Source organism: Chroicocephalus ridibundus, chromosome 13 (assembly GCF_963924245.1).
Source record: "Chroicocephalus ridibundus chromosome 13, bChrRid1.1, whole genome shotgun sequence".
NCBI classification, from domain to species: Eukaryota; Metazoa; Chordata; class Aves; order Charadriiformes; family Laridae; genus Chroicocephalus; species Chroicocephalus ridibundus.
Genome location: NC_086296.1, coordinates 4179794 through 4200687, shown reverse-complemented (window position 1 = coordinate 4200687; position 20894 = coordinate 4179794). Strand labels below are relative to the sequence as shown.

At 36.9% G+C, this 20894-nt stretch overlaps 1 protein-coding gene across 4 annotated transcripts in view; it reads right to left on the bottom strand.

The window, feature by feature from the left end:
* Positions 1-20894, bottom strand: part of HECTD4 (HECT domain E3 ubiquitin protein ligase 4) — a 77097-nt gene that overhangs the window by 32384 nt on the left and 23819 nt on the right. The window contains exons 11-37 of one of the 4 annotated variants that reach the window (XM_063350953.1): positions 20306-20446; positions 19688-19920; positions 19106-19251; positions 17054-17124; positions 16274-16379; positions 15520-15640; positions 14514-14642; positions 13179-13303; positions 12347-12500; positions 11941-12041; positions 10700-10898; positions 9196-9342; positions 7902-8006; positions 6930-7093; positions 6323-6556; positions 5880-6072; positions 5604-5708; positions 5429-5517; positions 4655-4830; positions 4056-4191; positions 3761-3902; positions 3480-3646; positions 2757-2903; positions 2256-2440; positions 1570-1723; positions 960-1240; positions 540-729 (exon numbers count right to left, since the gene is read on the bottom strand). In XM_063350953.1, the coding sequence (XP_063207023.1) occupies positions 540-729; positions 960-1240; positions 1570-1723; positions 2256-2440; positions 2757-2903; positions 3480-3646; positions 3761-3902; positions 4056-4191; positions 4655-4830; positions 5429-5517; positions 5604-5708; positions 5880-6072; positions 6323-6556; positions 6930-7093; positions 7902-8006; positions 9196-9342; positions 10700-10898; positions 11941-12041; positions 12347-12500; positions 13179-13303; positions 14514-14642; positions 15520-15640; positions 16274-16379; positions 17054-17124; positions 19106-19251; positions 19688-19920; positions 20306-20446 (4141 nt within the window). The remainder of the gene's footprint in view (positions 1-539; positions 730-959; positions 1241-1569; positions 1724-2255; positions 2441-2756; positions 2904-3479; positions 3647-3760; positions 3903-4055; positions 4192-4654; positions 4831-5428; positions 5518-5603; positions 5709-5879; positions 6073-6322; positions 6557-6929; positions 7094-7901; positions 8007-9195; positions 9343-10699; positions 10899-11940; positions 12042-12346; positions 12501-13178; positions 13304-14513; positions 14643-15519; positions 15641-16273; positions 16380-17053; positions 17125-19105; positions 19252-19687; positions 19921-20305; positions 20447-20894) is intronic. The other 3 variants (XM_063350955.1, XM_063350954.1, XM_063350956.1) reach the window with 3 other exon arrangements.

Here is a 20894-nt window from a genome sequence, read left to right as displayed (position 1 = left end):
GTACATAGTCTGTAATACCATAACAAGATACATTCAGTTTTTTATGATGGAGTATCATGAAGTAGCTAATTTTTCATGTGATTGTTTTCAGACAGATTAAGATGTTTTTAAGTTCCTTTGCTAATGTCTTACATGGACGCCAGAACCAAAACATCACACTACATATCCTTTTATATATCTGTATGCTCCATTTCATCTTCGCTGCTCTCATCATTGCTAAGTTGTCTTCTACAAAACAGCCAAGTCAAGGAAGCATTGAGATTTAGATTCTTTCTGCTGCTGCCTCACCATGAATTCAGTATAGTGGTATGCATTTTTATCAAGGTAACAGTATGCTAAGCATCAGCCCTATACGCTATTTTTGCATTATCTTAATATTTTGCAAGTAAAACACAACAAACTGGGAAGACGTTTTGCTTTCCCATTTACTAGTATGTCTAGGATGCATTTTTCTACAGCTGTAGCACTAAAAAAAAAAAAAAGAAGACAGGGTACTGGTGAAATTGGTTGCTAATTCCAATCCAGTGAGTTAAGATTACCTTAGTAATGGCTGAAGGACTTCATGGGATGACTGGTCTTCCCGTTTATGAATAAAAATAGAGAGTTTACCATCCACTGCCTCGCTTTCTTCTCCAGGATCTTTATCACCTTTTATGGAGTTTTTAGGGCTGGCTTTTGCTAAAGTAGTATCCGGCTCAGAGGCAGTTGGAGAAAGAACTGTCTGGCATCCTTGAAGTAGAAAAGAGAAAAAACAAACCACAGAGCTGTGACACGCACCTTAGTCTGAAAAGAGTTAAATTAAGAGGAGGATGGAAAGTCAGACATATCCCATCTTTCAACACTGACATATCATATACCTTTTCCTACTTGAGCTTGCTAAAAATACTAAAGCTCCTTGCAGAAACATGACTTGCTTGGCAATTTCTCAAATTAGCACAACGCCAAAAAGATGCTGGTACCTGGTACTACATAATCCGCCAGTTTTGCCAGCAACAGAGAGGCAATCTTGGAGGCTGGGTCACTGGGATCATCCTGTTCACTGTTCAGAGAGGGGACCGAGTAACTCCAGGGAGGCAATTCCACATTTCCACAGTCCTCAACGCTCATGAGAGGCAACGCAGCACGACACAACTGGAGGATTATAAGGACCAACTTTGGAGAAGGACGCTGATCCAAGAGAAGTGACAGAAGCTTGGACACGCAGGCTGGCTGACTCAGGATTGCTTTACCTATGTGACTCCTGAGAGGGAAAAAAACAGGTAACTTCCATTAGAAAATAAAAAAATTGATTGTTCCATGATGTTTTTTGAATTAAAAACAAATTAAGTTATTGTTGACAAGATGTAATTTAAAAAAAAAATGTCAACGTCTGACAAAACCTTATCTGTAAGAATTCTTACATAACCTGATAGCTCTGATTAAACACTAAGATTGAGTAATGGTCAGTTTACAATCAAATTTTAGAATGGCTTTCGAAATTATCTTACCTTCAACACCGTAAAGAAAATTCCCACCCCCATCTGCTTTCATACATAGAAAAAAAATACTCCAGAGATAAAGGCCTAGTACCTTGAGAGGTCATTAAGAAGACTGAGAACATCCTGAAGTGCGTCATTTCCTGCAGCTTGATTGCCACAACACTCCGTAGCTCGTGCGAGATGGTTGGTAAGAAGGCTGGAGACCTGGCGAGCCAGACCAGAGTGAACAGCTTCTGTTGAACCACCTTTAAAAGTAATGCAAGAATACACAACTGTAATTAACAAAACCAAATGTACACATCTACAAATTCCTTACCCATAAGTTGCAAACAGTAAAAGTTTTGCTATAGCAAGACAAAAATATTTTTTATATATAAAATGTCTTTTATTAAAAGTAAAATCTACTACAACATCTATGCCTCATTAGCCAATAGCAACGTGTCTGCAAGTTTATGTATGTCATGGGTGAGTCCTATCACAGCAGAAATGCGGGTCTTTGAATTCTCTGGTTATATCTAGACAGAACCAAGTGGCAGACTTGAAGTTATCTGCGACATAAACACCCCCATGAGGATGAAAAAAGTTACAATTAAAAATAAATAAAAAACCAAGAAGAAAATCAACTTATTTTTGTATCTACTTGTGCATTCTTTAGAACCCACACAGTATTGAAGCCATGGTGAGTGAATGCCCTATTTTAGATCCATTTAAACCACTTCTCAGGCACTTGAGCAATTCTAAAGCACGCACTGGAAATACATCTGGCAGTGTTCCTACCTTCTTCTTTCTCCCATTCCACACAGCGATTGGCTAGCACCTGGAAGGCAGCCCAAGCCATGGTGGCCACCTTCTGTTTCTTAGTCTGTTTTTCATTCGAACTGGATTCTGTCTGGCTGCTTAAACTGCAAAGCCGGTCCATAAGTTGCACCAGGCCACTACGTACCAAACACTTCTCTTCGCTCCTGTACAGGAAGAGAAATTCAGATTTTACTTCAGTAACTTTTCAGTTGATAACAAAAGACAGAATGAAAATCCAGGACTTGCTGTTAACTCAGCAATTAATTACTTCAATCTGCAGAAAGATGGTTCTGTCTCTCCCTTGCCCTCCCCAGATGAAATTCTGTATTCTGAGAAAATTTAACAGAATGTTCTGAGATGCTCCTTGTTATGAATAAAGGGAGTATTATTTATACTATTATAATGCTTTCCCTTAAGGCAAAACCTACTAAGGACAGCTGTGGATGCCCTCCTTCCCTTTCTGAAAGAATACTTTCATACCTTGTGTAAGGTATAGTGCACAAGAGGCCAATGCTATTTGCACAAGCAATGGGGTAGCGAGCACACAGCGAGACCACAGACGTCATAGTCTCTCCAAAAGCTTCCTGGACTTGTTCCACCATCCCGCCACACGTGAGCTCTTCAATTCTGTTGGCAGTTAAATATTTGAAATGGTAGGCTTTCTAGGTTAAATAAAATGAACAAACTTCCAAATATAGCTTAAAAAAAAAAAATCAGCACATATTAAGAATTACTCAAGGAAGATTTAGAAGCAAAACTGCAAGTCACTTAATGCTTTAACATGAAACATACTTAAACAAGATAGTATGGTAGTTTTACCTCAGACATGGTAAACTGAAATTTAACTACAAACAAAGTACTTACAAAATATTTATCAAAATTTAGATGACAGTATTACTATCAGCGAAATGAACCACTAATACCTAATTAACATGAATTTAGAATTAAGTCAGGAAAGTAAGATACATATTTGTGGACACGTCATCCCAGTGCAAAAGGAAAGCTGATCTACTGCAAAATAGAAGCATTTCTTAGAAGTTTCTGCCTTTTTATCCCACAAGGGCCAAACTGGTTCTCGCAAGCTTTGTCCTGCAAACTTGAGCCCTCACAGCTAGTCACTTCTCAGTTTTTCTTTGCACAAAGCAATTTACTATCTTCTACAGAGACCAAAACATTTAATTGTTTTCAGAGAAATATACAAACCTTGGTCCTCCCTGAAGTACCATGGTCACCGGGCCTACAAGATGCGTCACACCACCAACCCGAACAGCTGCCGTCAGCAACTCTCTCATATGCACCAGGGCTTGCTTCCTTGTATTCCCACGACGCCACCTTGTCTGAGCCGCCAGCAGAAAACTGCTGCTGGATACCTAGGAGATTTTGTTTGGTTGGTTTTGTTAATGAGACACAAGCAAGGCACTTCCCTTCTTTGTGAAAGTTTGAACTTGAAAACATAATTATTTAGCACGTTTCAAGTGACATACCGCTTGGTCAGGATTTGTTCCGATGAAAGCGAATAGTTGCCCCAGTAAGACGCTGTATGTGGGTTTATCTCTGCTGTCCTCAATGGTCAGAGACTGGAGAAGAGTGAAAGAGCTACTTCTATGGCTGGTAACATGACGGCGCCTACGAGAATACAGGATAATTACACCTGGCAGCTCTAACCTCATCCCATGGAAAAAACCCAAACAAAGTCCTATGCTTGCAAAGTTTATGATGATTTTAACAACACAGGCCACATTATTGTAAAACAGCTTAGTGGAATAAACCCTTGTGTACCTTTGACTTGATCTAGCAAACTCGATATCTTCGTTACCAATCATTTCTAAGTCAGATGGTGCTGACATACTGCGAAGGAAGACAGGCTGGCGGACTGCGTGAGATATCACTTTTGTTTCGGATGCTGATTTGCAGGCTGCAACGTTATACAATATGAAAGAATGTCACTCCTGGTGTAGGAGGTTATTTACAAACTGTTTTTAAAATCACTGTGGACATTTCAATGAAAGCTATAACACAGGGTGGGGAAAACACAGTCTAAGCAAGAACTTGCAACTCCATTCTGAGGACTTTCCTGTTTTCAGGTATTGTTTCAAGTTAGTTTTGTTTTGACTGCGCTAAGCATATTTTCCCCCCACTAATTCAGGAGACTAAAGTTTAAATTACACATATTATTACTCAGACCTTAATCTACCATCATTATGACTGCCAGAAAACAGACTCAACTTCATTTACTGTAAGAGAATTTATTTAATTTGAAAAAGTAAAAAAAAAAAAAAAAAGGTTTCATTTTAATTGAAGTGAAAGAGGGAAAATAAGAGACAGGGAATAAATTCTACCTTTAGGAAAAAGAACAATGCTGGTAATGAGATATATACCTGGTGTCTCTGCAGGGGTACCAGATATACTTCTTGTGATACCAGACTGTGCTGCAATGGTGACATGTAATAACAGCTCTGCTCTGTTCATCAAGCTCTTAACTAATGTTTTTGTTTTTGCTAGGGGATGAGAGGTCTTCTGTATCAGTGAATTCACCTCTTGAAAAAACTTCTCCCTAAGATTATGAAAGAAAAATAAAAGAAGCAAACTCAATTATGTTTTAATGCCTTCTGAAATAAAGTGTTACTGTGAGAAAGGTTATTTTAAAGAAGACATATAGCATCAATCTATTCTATGCCAACAAGGTAGAAAGCAGAAAAAAATTAAAGAAATAAACAAGTGATTTGTTAGTAAGTACTCGTAACTGTAAGTACTAATATTAATATATTTAGCACAAATGTTTCTAATGATTTAATCAGATATTGCTAGACAGATGGGAAAATTAAGTTTTAAAGTATTTGCATCCCTCGTTAGAAGTTGATCTGAATGTTCCTGCCCCTGAAGATTGTTTTCTTTCTATAGGTCTATTAGCCTTTAATGGAATTAGACATAAAACTTTTTCAAACATTTAGTGCCAGCTTCTATTTCACATCATTAAGTATCACAGGGTACAATGAGATTCAAGTACCTGCTTCAATAAGCTTTTATGTACGTATGCAACTTTAACCCCGCATACCTACTTTTGGAACTCAGTGGAATTCCACAGCTGCTTAAAACTTCCCTGTCTTTTAAGTACCTTGCCTAAATGATACCCTCCACAGCCAGCTACTAACCTTAATGCCAGGACCACATTCTCAAGATCACTTCCGTCAAAAGAAACTTCTTTCATTGAACACAGAAGTTCTAGTTCTTTCATCTTGCTCTAAACAAAGTGAAGGAAAAGGATGAACATGTTTGATTGAGAGCGCAGCATGAAGCAGGAGCACCCACAGCAGCCACAACGCTTACCTCATTGAAGTGATAATCATAAAAGAATGGGACATTGTTCTCCAGCTTCCCATGCATGGCGTCATCTACCTCATTCTGCCATTTCTGTTCCAGCTCAGCCACACTCTAATAAAGAGACAAAAAAATAACACTTATTGCAGTTGTTCGTCTTAAGGAGTAGATGAGATCTTAAAAGAAGAAATCTGAGTACATTTTGTATTTCTATGTTTCTAAAATGTTGATAATACACCTTTATTCCCAAAAAGGACCTTCTATTTTGTGTAATTTTAGTTTTACCTGCAATTGTCTCTCCATGGCATTTAGCTTCTTAAAGGTCTCTCCCATAATTTTACAAAGTAAATCATATTCTTCGGCATGTTCTTCCTGATATTGGAAATTTATCAGGGACTGGAGTGCATCAACCAAATTCAAATGTTTAATCACACATGAAACTACCATCTCCTCCATTACTTCTGGCTGAATCACTTCCCTAGGGTTATAGGTAAAGCCAAACTGATTAAGCAAGAATAATGGACAAACTTTGACAATTCATATTTACAATTTGCTAGGATGCTGCATTCACAAACAAGTATTTACAGAATATTAAATGCATACCATTGTAGATGACACGCATGCCGCACCCTTATTCATTGCTTTTTTAGCTTGCTCACTTCGGCACCAAACATTACAAAAATTAAAAGTCAAATTGGAAAAATAGAGCAAAAACAACAACTACTTACTTAATACTGGGCCTAAATTGAGGCCGAGCACGTCCAGAAATTTCCCTGAGTTTTATCATGATTCCTGGAGGCAGCCTAATCCTAGGCAAATCAAAATAGTGTCCAACAGGAGGCACAAGAACATCAGAAGGATATGTAAATTCTCTATCTTCATCTATAGTAAGAGGCAATGGAGAAGGACTTGGTGTAAGGGCTGGAGATATTACACCATTTGCTTCCACCTGCCACTGGCACCTGGAAAAATAAATAAAAACAGAAGAAAAAGATTTTCAAATATTTGGTTTTTTCCTAACTCTTCTCCCTCATTCAGAAAGACACATTAGTCAGCAACACATCAGAAAGACAGGCTACATATTAAGGGCTACATATTAAGTGTGGCTGGTACCAAGCATACCTAGCCCAATCCTCCCCTACTTACTCTAAAGAAACCCTCTATTCTAGAGAATATTTCCTTAGTTTTAGGCAACGCAAAAGCGCTGAACAAACTCTGCAGGATAAGTTAACAAAACAACCACCTTAAAATATGAGGCCTGAGCACAAAAGTCACCTACCCTCAGAAAAAAAAACACCCACACAAGGAAACTTAGATTAAATATTGGGTTTTTACCTTTGTAATAGTTTAGATCTTAACAGCTCTTGACAGGTTTCTTCATCTTTGGTAATTTCTGGTCCATTGTATAATATTCGCAGCATAGAACAAGCTAACACAGAAAGGCCAAGTGCCAGGTCAACTAAGAATGGCAAGCCTCCTGACACGTCCTCTGAAGACTCCTGTAGTAGGAATAGTGATAAGTTGCACTAATCAAACAATCATGAAGTCCTTCCCCAACATATTTCAAGATAGGAGATTTTATATTTTTATATATAATCTTATATATAAAGATATATATAGCTCTCATACGTCTCTTACACAGAGGTATACTGAAAAAATGCTTTAACAATTTAAAGCAATATGTAAGAACACCTCAAGACAAAAAACAAAGGATTTAAACATTATTTTCCTGAACCAAGAAAGAAAACGAAAAGTTATTTTTGGTTCAGTCATTTTCTGGCCTGCAGATCTATCATCTCGCAGACCTAGTCCTAGCTTCCTGGTACTGGGATTCAAGTTTCCTTTTGTTTGATCCCAGTGTCCCTTCCCACTCTTCTTTATAGGCTGGAATCATTAATCCCTCATTAGATCTCCAATTTCCAGGTTGTTACGAGATAGCCATCTATTCAAAGAAATCCTGATCTACAAGCAGCAAGTGAGATTTAAAGGGACTTCATCCAAGTCCAGTGCCAATGACGAGAGCTAGGTAAGACATATTTGATAATAACTACCTGAATAAACCCCTAAGCATGCTACAGACCATGCCACAGGCTATCTCTAGCTAAGGAAGCCAAGCGTCTAAAACTTAGGTCCTTTACATTGGAAAAAGATGATTTGTCTTATTGCCAAAATAAATAATCTTATTACTGTTTTAGACTTCAAATGTTAACTTCCAAATTTGAAGTACAATTCCATTTGATCTGAAGTGTGTAACAGAAGATAAATCGAAGCTGAACCTATCCCATGGAATCTGTCATGTTTGAGTACCTGTGCTCGAACAGTGCAAGCAAAGCCCCACATAGCTTTGTCTGGAGTGTTGTGCTCACGACCACTCCGCATTTCAAAGGAGAAGGTGACTGTATCTCCTTCCACCTTAAAATTTTGATGGAGAGGAGGGGGAAAAAAAAAAAAAAAAAAAAAAGAGATACATTTAAGAATTGAGGCAAACAAACAGGCTTCTCATAAAAGTGACTTATTTTATGGATTAATGTTTTTAATGACAGTTATCTAAATAGTATTTTTAACTCCAATTATATACTCCGATTTAAGATTTTTCCCTTTTTGTAAGGATATCTTTTAGTGGACAATTTGATTTCAATTTTGCTGCTGGCTAACTATAGTAAAACAAAAGCCACCACTGTAGTTGTAGAATCAAAACCAGAATATATCAGTCTGTGTTACTTAGCCTTAATTTTAATCAAAACGCTTTCATTATTTGTCTGCAAAAAAACCAAGCAATAATCAACACTTCTTTTCCTGATAGAAGACAGACAAGCTCTTAAATAAGAATGTCAACACATTAATACAAGATTTTGCTGAAAGAACAGTATAAAAATCTGTCTGACAAAAAAAATAAAATCAATGACATTCCATTAATTATGAACAATGGAGTGCTTGTCGAAACTGCTTTCCCGTTTATTACTTCTTGTTTTCCTTTTTGAAATCGTTTTGTTATACACATAAGCCCCGTTTTAGTGTGGGATAGTATAGCAGCACAAACACATAAGAAAAAAAAAATCATACTGCATACAATCTGAGGGAACATACTGCAAAATTACTGAAATACTGAAGTTTCATGAAGTGTAAGGGATTCTTCTGTCTTAGCTTTACTGCCAAAAGCATCTAAAGTAATTTTAAAACTCAACACAAATGGTTGGAAAACTGCTACATTTACTACTTGTTATATTTGTGGGCTAGTGCTAAAAAAATGCAGTCATGCCCACAGACCTTAAGAAAATATGCACAGCCCCAGACTGCACAAGAATTTCTCCTAGGAAGATATACTTATGAGACCAGTTGTGCCATTAGATTCCAGGACTGAAACATACCGATAACGCATTCCAGTAAGACATAACAAAACAAGATAAACTCAAAGAGAAGCCTTACACATAACACAGAGTTTAAAGTTATCCCCCAAGGACATAACAGCCCACTTATGAAGTGATCTCCAACCGTACACTTAAAAGCTTGGACTTCATTGCTATAAGGATTAAGATGGACTCAGCATGGTTTCCAAAGGGGATTTTTCTACACGAAATATTGTTGGATTATAATACTGTACCTTTACTAAGTCTTTCGGCCAACCAGTTCCTAAGACACTACGGCTGCCATATCCCAGTGTATTGCCTCCATACTCAGCAACCTTCCTACTGTTTGTGTTAGGACCAGCATAGATCACCAACTTCAAAACATAAAATACACTGTTAGACTGTAAGAGAAAAACAAGAAAATCTAATAATAATAATAATACTTAGCACTTACACCGCGCTTTATATTTTCAAAGCGCTTTATCAACATTAACAAATCCTCACAACAGCCCTGTGAGGTGAGTAGGCAAGTATTATTATCCCCATTTTACAGATGGGGAAACTGAGGCAGAGAGGAAATTGAGTGACTCGCCCCCAAGGTCACACAGCAAGTCAGCAGCAGAACTGGGAGTAGAAGCCAGGAGAAATCCTAACTTCTAGTCCTCATGCTGGGATAACTAGAACGTACCGCCTCTCTACTAATAAATGGATTACTCCTGCTCCCATCAAAGTTAATAATTTGTCAGTGACTTCAGCAGGAACATGCCAAGGCCCAAAGTTTTCTGGAGGAGTTTAACCAGCAATGGGTGACACTAATATTAAAGATGCTTATAACTAACTAGTGGGAGTGAGTATCGCAGGACTTGCTTTATGTTGACGAACATATGGCAACAATTAGTAAGCAGCACAAGTAGCTCTGATTATACAACGTAAATAAGCACTATCAGTTGTGCTCTTGAAATTGAAAATACTTGTTGATATTAATCCATGTAAACAAGCCATTTATCATCAGGGGGAGGAGGGAAAAGTAACCCTTCCAGTTCTGCCCAGTTTAAACAAACTCTGCTGATCTGAGTCACCATGAAATGAACTATTAAGAAAAAAAAAAAGAAAAAAGGAAGAGTTGGTATGAACAAACACAACAAACTCCCCTGGCCCCAAACCCCACACCTCTGGAGCCTACTACATTTCTCCTATTTCATAACTACCACTACTCCTGACATCTTTTCAGAAAACTTCCTAATTAACAGAGCCTGACTCTTAACAAGAGATCCTCATAACTGATAGGATTTAAACACTGAAACAATCGCTGGATGTTATGCTCTGAAACAATACAAAAGAGGAATTAAGTATACAGTCTTTTTGGATTGTTTCTTCAAGAATAATAGAAATTAAACATGAACCACTTATTTTCATCTTCCTGCCTTTCATGTCAACTCTTTGTACATTTAACATAACATATTGAACGTACACGTAACAGAAGATGAAACTCAAGAATTCTTTTCAAAAAAGTTATTCACACTTGTGCCACACAAGAAATAGCCTCTCTGCGTCCCTGTACTTTACAGCCTTTAAGTAAGTAGACTGGGACATTACAGCATACACTAAATAAGATCCTGTCATTAAAAACCTCCTGCATTATCCTGATCACTGGAAATAAGATGTCATGAAAGACAAGGGGTAGAAAAGATGAAAATGGGAAATACTGCTGACGGAATATATACAAAAAAAAGAATTTCCGAGTTGGCGCTTGCTTACCTTATCATAATCATATTGTGAAGAACATCTGTTGTCAAATCTAAGATATAAACAGCGGGCTCCTGGAATGTGTACAGTTTCTTTAAATTTATAGTTATCCCTGACGGGGTGAACTGTTTCTACAGTCTTCCCAGCAGCCCAGGGAGCAGGGATTTTTAAACCCGTAAGAAAACCTGGCTCTTCTTTCTCTTCCAGCATTCTGAAATTAGAGTGAAAAATTAGTCCTAAAATTCAACATGTAGATTGCTACTATATATTCACACATCAAACTATAAAGCACTTAAAATCACCTCTCAGTATTGATACATAGCAACACAAAGTATTGACTCTTTGTTTTAGGCATAACATGCAGAACTTAAGTAGTGTGAACTCTATACAGAGGAAATAACTATGCCAATCTCTAATCTGTAAAATCTGAACTTTTCCCCACGCTTTCCACTTGGCAAATGATGGTAAACAAGCTAAGTACCACCACAAAAAAGTAAACGGTACTATATATGGATTCTAATGCACAACTGGTAGCATAAAAAAACCCTTCCCTCCTGGGACAGCACCCAAAACCGATTATACTGTCATAAAACAATATGCCTAATATTCCACTGAAGTTTATAATTTGGAGGAGGATTGAAAATAAATCCTTCAGGGTTTTAACACAGTATATTACACATTATCACAAGTTGTTTAACACTACAAACAGCTATGATAGGCATTTTTTATTTAATTTAGCTGCGTGTTTCTGTTTCTAAGCAGAAGATGTGTAACTTTGAGCTGAGACACAAGATTTAAATGCTGAGACACAAGGACTTAGAAAGCATTATATTTCTATGTAAATGAAACCATTAATATCTTTCCAATAGTTTTAATACCGTATCTCATGCTGCCAGAGCAATTTAATCATGATGGTCCTCCTTAGCCCAATTTATTGTAAGAGGAAGATTTAGAATCAATTCCTAATGTTTCAGGTGAGGGAAAAAACAAAACAAACCACACCCTGTGCAAACAACCTGAAGATGTTAATCATTTCATTTTATATGCAGTCTAATTTTAGAACTAATTGCCTTTTGTAAAGGCTTATATATCTCTAAGACAGTGTTACAAACCATTACAGCTTTGCCTTAAAAAAAAAATAAAGAAAAAACCAAGATTGCTGTTTTAAGATTTATCCCACAGCAATGGTCAAATGAACATTACAGCCAAGATATTTTATCCCATGAAGAGACACAAATGTAAAGAAAAATCACCTCTCATCAGATAGCAGCTTCCCTTTCTGTTCTGACGCACTACTGGGGGAACTGTTCAGTTCTGAGAAAACTGGAGACTGAGTTTTAAGCAGCAGTGCAGTCTGCGGCACAAAATATACAGCGTTAGAAACGTGCAAACAGTACATCATTTTAAGATCTTGTTATTGAAATATATTAAAAATCACACTGTACATGTTGTCATTGACAATAAATCATGACTTAGTAGCTGTTGTACCAAGTCAGGTTTAATATTCAGCATTATCAGCTGCTGTAGCTGTTGAGCAATTCTTAAACTATGGTCTGTGAATCACTTACCGCAGAAAGTTAACCAAGATCTACAGCATTTTAGAACATGCATGCCACATCTTTTTTGCTTTGTAGACAACCGCTGACAGAAAGACTGTACCTGACTTGTGTAAAGAACCAGCTGCACCAGCTGAGGCATCAAGGCATCAGCCATAGTTAGAGTCTGCAAATTTGGATGCATCAGAGATGTCAGTAGGACGGGAAGCAGATGACCAAGCATAGTAGCCTTTGTAATTTGCTCCAGGCCTTTTAGTCTGTAAAGAGAGTCAAGGTTTATATAGTAACAATTATTTTCATGGAGTATCCCTACCAGTTTTAGTCATCTGTTTAATCTTGTAACAAACTGTGTAAGTAGGCAGTTCAAAATTCAGCAAACACTCGCATTATATTTAAAAAAAACCAAACAAAACCTTACTATCTTGAAAATATTACAATCTCTCCAAAGCATCCTAGTCTTTGCTGTCAATTCTTACTAAACAATGGTAGACAAGACAGTAACTCAAGAGTTCAATAATTACTTAGAAAATTATAAACTCCCATGGGCAGGGGATTAAAGTCCGCATCAAACACGAATGTATTTGTTCAGCATGTGTATCAGGCTCCTAGCACACGTAGCTCAAAGTACTTTAAAAGAATCTCTATCTACAAAGATATATTTGAGCATAAAACCCATCTGAAAATATCCCAAAGGAATTGCGTATTGTCAATAAACAAAAGTAATCTTGCAGGCACAGAAAGCGTAGAAACCAAAACCTGAAACACAACTGGGAGAGAGAGGTGTTTGTTCAATGAGAGAAAAGGTTCACAGCTTGTGTCTACATCCCATTCAAAGCTTCAGTATGAAGTTATAAAGAATACGTAATGCTAACTGTACTTGCACAATAAGCCACAACAAGCAACAGTTTACTGTAGCATACTCATACTTGTCTTACCTTTGCTCTCTATCAGAAATGTCACTGTTTATTAGTGCTGTAGTGACTTGTTGCAGCATTTCTAATACTTCATCACATCCAGTCAGAATTTGTGTAGCAAGAGACAAAATGCTGGTCTTTAGCTCCTAGGCACAAAGAGAGTTACAGGATACTTACATTCTTAGAGAATACAAAAAAAAGGACAACAGAACAAAACGATGGATTTCCAAATTAAAATAATGATAATGTGACCTGGCAGGCCTGCAGCAGTAGATTCATCCAAGACTTAAATTTGATTAATGCTAAGCCCCAAAGTGCTGGGAGAAACTAGGTGCATGTTTTACAGGATGCACATCCAGTTTCTAGAGGGAAGGAATCCCCAAGTCCAGCACAGGAGAGAGAGCTGTCAGCCAGCCAAGGTACAGCATTGGTGACAGAATGTCCTAGCACGTATGAGGATCACTGTAGAGAGAGAAACTGAACAATGAAAACATGGGTGAATAGTGAGACAAGAAAAGTACTACAATATTTAGCATTTACTCAATGAGCCTGAACAAATAGCTTTCAACTGCAACAGATTACAAGCACACAAAGTCTCAAACAGTAGCAGACAAAACCAGCTTAACAAACAATACCAGAAATTCAGAAGTCAATACCACTATAGAAGAATCATTACTGTTACAAAAACTACTATGAGAATACAGCCTGTGCGCCAGGACAAATCTGGCTTCTATGAGTTCATTAAAGACTATTCCAGCAGTAATACGAAACGACACCATTTTAATAAGCCTTACACTAACAAAACAAACACTGTTCGCAAACGTTGTCCTCTAACAGTTTCCTTGCCACAAACATTATTCACACTATTTCAGACAACAGATGTAGGTGGTTCTACGTAAGCTTTATAAGTTAAAATTGTGAAAAAGCAGACACCAGATAAGTCAAACGAGAAAACCCTTTCCGACTTAAAACTGAAAAATATTTTTTTTCAAGGACCACCTAAATGATTTGGAAAAGAGAAAATGGGAGGGTAATGCATCCAGAAAGGATTCCTGGCACATGAATTTTCTTACTAGCACACATTAATTAAAATGCATTTTAAAGCCTCATTATATGTATATTTAGGAAAAGAAGTATCTGCTCTCACTGACAACACAGAACCCAAGCTGCAATACTGAACACACAACAATTGCAGACTTTAGCTGGAGAACAGGAAAAAACTGCCTATGGTAATTTAACTATATCAAGAGGAAACGAACCAACAAAACAGTGTAAGTAGAATGCGCTGCAGAAACAAGAGGTGTCACAGGAACACTGACTGAAGAGAGCCATACTAGAATAAAACTTGGTGTTTACCTGTACCTTCAATGTCTCTCCCTGCAAGGAGCTGTCACTGTCATCATTTTCATCAGGTTTAATCAAAATAGTGTTACTGAGGAGGTGGTTCTGTACAGCCATCAGATACCGCAGACACGAAGATGCAGCCTTTAACATAAATAAGCACACTTTACATTATCTAAACCCTTTAATCAACCTTGATTCAGGCAATCCTCGTACTTGAGTTGAGAAAGACGACAAGCAAAAGCAAAAAATAATTTCCCTTGAACTGAAATATTTTTTTGCTGATTTAACACAAGCTTGTTAATAGATATTTATGAGAAGAAACTGGTTGAAAAACACTGAATTTTGTGATGTAATTTGCAAGACATATAAAGAAGCAGCACCATTTTATTCAAATATGTACCACTATAGCAATACTCAAGTACTGTAACATTAACTAATTCTTGAAAGATAATGCCACCATAAAGCTAAATTTAATTCACATTCCTGAAGGTGCTGGCAGCGCAGGCCATGACTTCGTGTGCCCTCCCCAGTGCCTGCATGCAAGCTCACCCGCCTTTGCCACCAGCCAGATCAGGGAGCTGGCCCTGCTGAAAACACCTATTCATTCTTTTACCATTAAATAATGTCAACTTTCACTCAGTTTTTTTCTGTAAATGATAATCCTTTCTGATTGTATGAATCATTATACACAACTGTAGAAAGAGTTAATATTTTGTTTTTAAGTCATTGTAATGCTTTGAAGATGGAGATACACAAACTTCCTTTAAACACCTGCCAGAGCAATTGGAAAAATATAACCACATATAAACCTGTTTTATCGTTACTGTATGATTTACTTTGCTGCACGAAATATTTCTTCCTTCCCTGAACAACATAAACAAAAGACATTCTTTTCCTGTATTTTTTAAGACACACAACTATAAAAGTTTCACCTCTATATATTCAGTGAAGATGATGGATTTAAGGAGGAAAAGCCACCAAAGGCAAATATACTTTTATCAAAATACATTTCACTTACAGGCACAGTTGAAAGAAGCCTTTGAAAATCATCTTTAGATACAGTTTGGCACTTGGTGATTAAGACACAAGATTCTCGGACAACAATCTTGAGAATGTAGTGCAACAGCTCATCATTTAGTCTTGAAAAAATGCAAGAAAGATGTTAAATATTAATAGTCTAGTTATGGTGTATTTTGTATAGCTCATCTCAAATGTCTCTGCAAGCTGTATCACAAACTATGTGAAACCAAAACAAGTATCTGTTCAACTTTAGAGATTCAGACATAAAGAAAACTAAGCCTCACATGTTTAACAACAATCAATACAACAGATCCCCAGTGATTTCCTGGACTGCATTGATGTAGATTTATGACATCTAATGACTCCTAAAAAAATACTCAACTTGAACAGGCACTTGAGATTGACAGTTTTGCTGCTGAAAAGTCACCTAATGTGGTGATATGGAGAACAATGTCATAATATTGTAGTTATGAATTAACATCCACATTTACCATAACGATGGTAAGTAGCAGGGAATCCAAAACGAAGTCTGTGTACGGAAGTCTCCAAAGTTTCCCCTAAAATGTCAAACCTCCCTCTCCCTTGCCCTAATGAAATTCCACCCACTATGGACACAAAGATAGTATTTCAGGTCACGCTGCCAGTAAGATAACAAGCAATTTCAGCAGAATTTTACACAAGTTTACCTAAAGCAAATAACAGAAACATACATTATAATTGAGGAGGAGGGGGAGCATGTTGTTGCATTTTACCTATAATGATCATCATCTTCACTTCCAAATCTGTTGTTCTGAAGCTGTTCAGCTAAATTAGTCAGGATAACGTCACGAAGTTGAGAGAGACCTCTGTTTCTCTCTCCTAAAATGGAATGCAAAAACTTTTGCAAAACAGCATTTTACAGAATTATTTTTATTTCCTCCAATATCTTGCTTAATATATGCTACTTCTCAGAAATTACTATATTTACAGTGTAACCTGATTCCCTGTTGATATTACAGGCTGTTAAAACTTACTCTGCACATAGCACTGTTTTAAATTCCAAAGACTCTGACGCACAAACATGTTCCTATGAAGTAACAAATTACTGTGCATCAGCTGCTTCTAAGCCCAGACTCCCATTTCATGGTGAATGCAAGTAGATTATTACTCTTTCACTAAGGACTACAATTACTTCTGGTTACTGTGTAATTGCTGTGGTTAACACTAACTGCTAACTAGGTGTTCTAAAACACAACCTGGACAAGAAGCATTACCAATACTGACAAAGAGAACTTTAATCCTTTTTGATTTCAAATTGCTGCCCAATCGAGACAGATTTTCCTTTTCTACACCTTACATATGCTTGACCATAGGCATTCAGAAGGCGGCTTCAGAATTTGAAGCATTCTATAATTTCCTAGAATAGGAGAAGTTTAAAGCAGACTAGCGCTCAATATTCTGAACTGTTCTCCCTCCAGAGGTTGAGAAGTATTTTCACTTTTTGTTTTCAGTTAGAAAAAACACACTCTCACATGTCAGTAAGACGTTCTCACCTTCAGTTAAGACCAATTTCAACAAATTATTGATTTCTGCTTCCCCAGGATACAGGATATTTAAACCAGAGCTAAAGAAAAAATAAAACCACGTATTAATGAATGTATTTAGAAGTGAAGAAAATAATTTCAACGGACACGTAAAAAATGGCATCACAGAATCTCAGTTTAGTATATGATGTAACATTTAGAATGACTATGTAATAGCTTCTTCGAACTTAGAAAAGCATCCTCCATATTTTAACATTTGCATTAGTCAAAATGCAGCTGTTTTCTCCAGAAATCTCTTGTAATCAAGCATATTTTATTGTTTAGGTCCCAAAGCAATCTTCAAGAGCTGTTTGCTTCCCTCTGAGAAACTCCACATTAATCACTTGTATACATGACAGAAGACTAATTTTTTTTCAGGAAACAGATGATGTCAGAGAAAAAAAAAAAAGGGATGAAGGCTTAGAGAACGACTCAACTCGTGATGGGGTAAGAGCTATGGCTTATCTGGGATAAGAACAATGAAAAATGCAGGAGACAGTAATCAAGAAGCCAATACTGTTACAGTTTTATGCTTATTAAAGAGTGACTCCTTATAGAAGTCTTAGCTTAAGCTAAGCAGAAGATTCTAGAACTAGCATTTTGGAAACAACACAGCTATGCATAAATGCTCCTTGTGGAGATATTTTTCCCCTCTAACTTGTGATGAACTTTGTCCTTTGTACTTGAATTACCACATCAAGATAGAAGATCACAATAACTTAAAAGGAGTACTTCGTGACTGACTGAAGTGCTGAAACTATTATGCATACTTTTTCTTCTTTTCTTTTTCTCTTTCCTTTTTAAATAACACTCTCAGAAAAGAAAACTGGTATGTTTTTCAGCTTCACACTGAGAGCAAAGATCATTGCAGCTTCCCTCCCTCTGGCTCATGCTGACCAACTTATGCTACAAACATCAGGAAAAGTTATCACACGTTGCAAGCTAAGTTTGAGGTTTTTGTTGGTATCAGAGTCCCCCAATGAGAACACAGGAGGAATGAGATATTACCTAATACCCACCTCTGATTTTTATTTTTTTTATTTTATTTTTTTTACAAGTCATTGGAGGATATAGGGTTAAACAAGTGAAAAGTACAGCAGCTGTCCATACAGTTGACAGGATACACTTTTCCCTGTCAAAAATCAAGACCCTGAAAATGCTAGATAATCATACTAAAGATGTGCTGTTCTTCTTCACTTAGAGCTGCATAAAGTCACTGAAATTTGGAATGTCGTGATTCACACACAAAAAAACACAGGTTGAGTTTCAGAAGATTTTGTTCTCAACCTTTGGAGCACTTCCCACTTGAAAGCAGATTATATTTGTACTTGGGACATTTGAGACAGCGTTCCTTGTCCTTGAGATTTACATTATCTCATTTTCGTGATACACAATCACACTTTTTGCTCGCTTCCCCGTACTTAGTCATTCTGCTATTTTGACAAGCCAGAGAAAGGAAATTACACAGCAGCAGGTTCAAGAGATGCAGTAACTAATACGATGTGGAGCTAAAGCAAGTGTTTGATGACCTGGTGTACCAGCCCAGAGACCAAACGCCCACCCCTCTGCCAAAAGAGATTCCCGTTTTCTAAACATAAACCTGGCTTTCTCCAGACAGTCTTACTACCCCCTGCCAGCGTTCTTCCTGTATCTTCAATCTCATAGCATTCCTCAAGTATTATTCGTTCTGCCTCCCCTTACATTCCTTTTGTTTAGGAGACTTTGCTTAAACTTAGCAACTGTATTATAATAAACATTAAAAAAAACCACTAAAGAAAGCAACAAATGAAGTATGGGAAGTAATTACTCTCTGTTATTTCATTGTCATAATGAAAAACACATTGTATTTCCCTTCTTCCACAGATACAAGTCATAGTAATTTTATCATACTATGCTGACCTAAATGTCATCATGTTAATTTTAAATCGAACTGCTGAATACAATTTGAATGTTCACCTGTAACAACATTTTCAAATAATCTAAAATCTAAGTTAAGTTTAATTTGACAAAACAGATATTCACCTAATAGCCAGGCAAACCTCCTTCTGAATTTCAGAGCAAATCTGATCCCTTGGTGCCATCAGTAACTGCCAAAGCAATAAGCCAGACCTTCTAACAATATCTCTGTTTCTTTCAGTTTGTGGACTGAAGAAAAATTTAAAAACCACCTAAGAAAAATTAAACACAACAATATTAAAAACTTAAACATTGTTCACATTAACTCATTTTCTGTAGTCAGTTTCTCGAACTATGTATCACTAGAAATCTCAGAGTCAGAAATTGACTTTGGATTTCCAAAATTTGGGCTAGTACTTTTTCAAGAAGAGATGCACTTTCTCTTTTTCCATCCCCTTGAGAGGAAAGGGAGAAAGAAATAAGGAAGTAAGCTCTCTGGATTTGATTTTAATCTGTAAAGGTGGCAATTACATTTAAATTAGGACTTTTAAATGGCTGTATAAAATACTACAAAGCCACTGCTAGGTCAAATGCAATGGAGAAAAAATTAAAACTAATAAAATCAAGTGGTTGCCTGTATTCTAAACCAGCCTTTTTTTTTTTTTTTTTTAGTGTTTATTGTGAAGTACAATTAAGATGCCCTTGTACCTGAAAGACAACAAGGATGCAGCGTATTATACAGGTATCTCCATTCACCATAGCTTTCTCCATAATGTCACAAATACTGCTGAGATGGTGTGCTTCAATTGGATGTTGTTTGCCCAAAAAATTTGTTATGGGAAGACTGTTGCTGGCTGCAAGCAGGTTGAGTTGGTGGATACACATGGCACCAACATGGTGCAGTAACTGGTTAATAACCTCATTCGTGGTTGTTGCATCCCCTAGGAGGAGAAAAGCAGTTCAAGTGCTGTCTACAAACACAGACTATAGCATTAGCATTTGCTTCTAAAATGCAATATATCATCATCATCTCCTCTAACTTCAGGACATCCACCAACACGATAAACAAAAGAATTACCCTCATCACTTTTTTAACATGCTAAAGGTAGCAAGAATCTGGAAACTTCCAAATACTTCTCGCTTTTGCTTTTTCCTTTCTTAAAGCAAAGACAAACCATGACTAATATTTATATAAACAACTTTTCAAGAATGATATCGACTTTTAATAGAAAGTTTCAGAAGATAGTTTCTGTGTATTTAATTCTACGATAATTGTCCATTTCACTTCCACTTGGTATAAAATGCTGACTTGTAGGTTTACCTCACCTTTGGGCTCTGTAATGACATGACTCACTCCCAATCTCTGACAGACACAATGGAACGCCTGGTTCCCAGGATTACACCACTGATCAATATAATCATTAGAGCATGTCCATATCATGTTATTCATAGTATCATAACAGGCACCTAAGAAAAGGAAAATATTTCACACATCAGATTTTAGAGTGTTTGTTAGAAAACCTGACTAAAGTATTTTTATAGCTTTAAAAGTTCTGTCACATGACAGCAATTTAATAACAAAGTATGAGAATGAAAAACATTTGAAGGAGATTTCTTAGTAAAGGAATGAAGCGAATGCACATCCCTTTTGATGTTTCAAGTAAATGTATAACAGCAACTGTTTCAGGCAAATACTCCAGTGCTCATTATTTATAAGTACATATCATTCCCCCACAAACTTACACTGCCACAGTGCACAAACTAAAAATCGGTGAGTCTGGCATCAGATACTAGTAACTCCTAGAAAACGCAGAAGGAAAAACGTTCCAAATTTATTTTACTACAGCTATTGACAATTAAACACCTTCAAACTTGTTTTGAAGGCCTTGTGGTAAAAACATAATAGCTTTAATAA